Below are 2,614 nucleotides of genomic sequence, written 5' to 3'. Positions count from 1 at the left end.
ATGCGGCAACACAAGATTTTTGAATCGAAGTGATGCGCATTTACACATAGTAAAAAATGGATTTACTCGGGGTTATAATATGTGGTACGCACATGGTGAATCCGTGAACACAAGAGATGATGTGGGGGGTTCTTCAACCGCTCCTCATGTAGAAACGTCTCGTTATAGAACAATGGTGATGGATGCAATAGGCCATGAGTTCAGCTCAGACTTCACGTGTGCTGAACAACTGCCTAATCCAGAAGCACAAAAGTTTTTTAACTTATTAAAAGATGCTGACGAACCATTATGGGATGGCTGCAAAAATCACACAAAACTCTCTGCTGTGGCCCAACTATTAAGTATCAAATCAGAGTACAATTTACCTGAAGCTTGCTATGATCGACTTGTGTCAACAATCAAAAGCATGCTGCCTGAAGATGAAAAGTTGCCAGATAACTTGTACACGACCAAAAAACACCTAGGTAAACTTGGTCTAGGTTACGAAAAAATTGATTCTTGTGTAAACAATTGCGTATTGTATTACAAAGAGAACAATGGCCTTCAAGAATGTCCTATATGTTATCATCCTCGATATAAACCAACCAAGGCAGGATCACGGAAAAAAGTACCTTTCAAGGTGTTGCGTTATTTGCCTTTGATACCTAGGCTCAAAAGGCTATATGCATCTAACTACACCTGTGAGCACAGGACAAAGTGAAGGCATTGTATCACATGGACGTCGACGGGGACCCAATAGTGGAGCTCAAATCCCAGATCATCCAAGTAAAAGGACAAAAGTGACAGTGATGAACAATCGGTAAGTTTAAAGCTTCTAAAATTGAGCTTAGTCATAAATAATTTTAGCTCTATTTCTTAATTTTATATATTTTTTAATTTATTCTGTCAAAATAGATTTATTAAAAATGGTGTTACACGAAACCTCACAAATGATATTAAAGGCATTTTCACTGAAGCATGGCCAAGATGGCACGCAGTGCCAAAAGCATCTAAAAATTTGTTGTGGGAGAACTTTAAGGTAATAAATACTATTTATATTTAATCCAATTTATTCATTGCTAATTATATAGACATATTTTGTAATTATTTAATGTGATTTACTGTTTTGACATGTGATAGTTGAGGTATTGGTGGGATAATCTAACCGACGAGGAAATGAGGAAGGTGTGGAATGAAAATGCGAGTGATCGATTCAAAGAAATGATGTACAAAGCTAAGCAAAAGGCACTGAATGATGCTCACAAACAGTTAGGTAGAGAACCAGAGATGAGTGATATGATTGATAGAGGTCCTTATTGGTTGAATAATCAATTATGGAATGATTTAGTTCAGAAGTATTGGGCCTCAGAAGATTATTTAGGAAAATGTCAAACTGCCCGGAAAAATCGTTTGACTGAAAAAGATGGTTCGATAACAAAACACACTGGTGGTTCTATTCCTGTTGGGGCACATAGGCAAAAAATGGTAAGTTTTAAGTATAAATTAAGTTTTTAGATATCTTTTATGCAATTTATTGACATGTGAATTAATATTGTTTTGTACACTATAGGAAAAAGAACTTGGTAGAGAAGTGACTGATCTTGAGCTATTTCAAAGATGTCATAGAAAGAATAAAGGAATCGGGGAGTTCATCGACAACAAATCCAAAAGAATTAGTGTAAGTATAATTTGTCATTGGATTTAAATATTGATTAGTATATATGTTGAGAAATTTTGCTAGACTTTTATTACATATGTTCATTTGTATGGAATGTACTGTCACAGGAAGAATACCTTGAAAAAACGGGTTGTACTGATGTTTCTTCACAGTCTTCATTTGATGTCTCAACTTGGTATGATATCACTGGAGGTCCTTCTAAAGGACGCTTATATGGATTTGGTTGTAGCTCTTTATCTACAAGTTCAAGTTCAATCAGTTCTACTCTTAAAGCATCTGACCAGCAGATTAATGAGTTAACAAGGTTGTGGAGGAATTTTCAAAACGAGAAGAAGAAAATAGAAAATTACTTGAAATTGCTCTTGAAGAAGTTCGAAAGAGGGGGGAAGAGTCTCGAAAGAGGGAGGAAGAGGCTCGAAAGAGGGATGAAGAGGCTCGAAAGAGGGACGAAGAGGCTCGGAAGAGGGAGGCAGACCTACAAGAACTTGTTCGAAAATTACTTCAAGATGTGGGATACACAAATCATCAATTTGCTGGTGGGTCGGGACAACAGGAGCAACAACATTCCAGGAAAGATAATTAGTTTATTTTTCTGTTGGTTGTTTATCACTTAGTGTATGTTGATTTGGGTTGTACTTTGACATATGTTTGTTGACTTGGGAGTAGACATTGATATTATTTGGTAGTATTTGGATGATGACATCAATTATATTAGTGTTGTTGTATTTTGAGTATCTTTTTTGTTAATTTTTGTTGTTCTTGTTTGGGAAATTCAGATTTTGGTATTGATGGAATGTATATTTGATGGTATAATGAGCAGGATATTAATTTGGGTACAGAAATTAAAAATCTGCCCAAAAAAAACCAAAAAAAATTAGAGACGGAAAATTTTGAAAACTTAGAGACCGAATCAGAGACGGATTAGAGACGGAACATTTTGAAAATTTAGAGACAGAA

General features: G+C 35.5%; 1 protein-coding gene across 1 annotated transcript in view; it reads left to right on the top strand.

Moving 5' to 3' along the window:
* The window catches only part of LOC105178413, a 3,814-nt gene extending 1,401 nt beyond the window's left edge, over nucleotides 1–2,413 (top strand). The window contains exons 2-6 of the mRNA XM_020699258.1: nucleotides 691–799; nucleotides 895–1,018; nucleotides 1,120–1,464; nucleotides 1,550–1,657; nucleotides 1,765–2,413. Coding sequence (XP_020554917.1) covers nucleotides 789–799; nucleotides 895–1,018; nucleotides 1,120–1,464; nucleotides 1,550–1,657; nucleotides 1,765–2,271 — 1,095 coding nt within the window. The 5' untranslated portion in view covers nucleotides 691–788 and the 3' untranslated portion in view covers nucleotides 2,272–2,413. The remainder of the gene's footprint in view (nucleotides 1–690; nucleotides 800–894; nucleotides 1,019–1,119; nucleotides 1,465–1,549; nucleotides 1,658–1,764) is intronic.

The sequence above is a fragment of the Sesamum indicum genome, linkage group LG15 (genome assembly GCF_000512975.1).
Source record: "Sesamum indicum cultivar Zhongzhi No. 13 linkage group LG15, S_indicum_v1.0, whole genome shotgun sequence".
In the NCBI taxonomy this organism is placed as follows: domain Eukaryota; kingdom Viridiplantae; phylum Streptophyta; class Magnoliopsida; order Lamiales; family Pedaliaceae; genus Sesamum; species Sesamum indicum.
The sequence above is the reverse complement of the archived record's forward strand: the minus strand, read 5'-3'. Positions and strand labels throughout refer to the sequence as shown.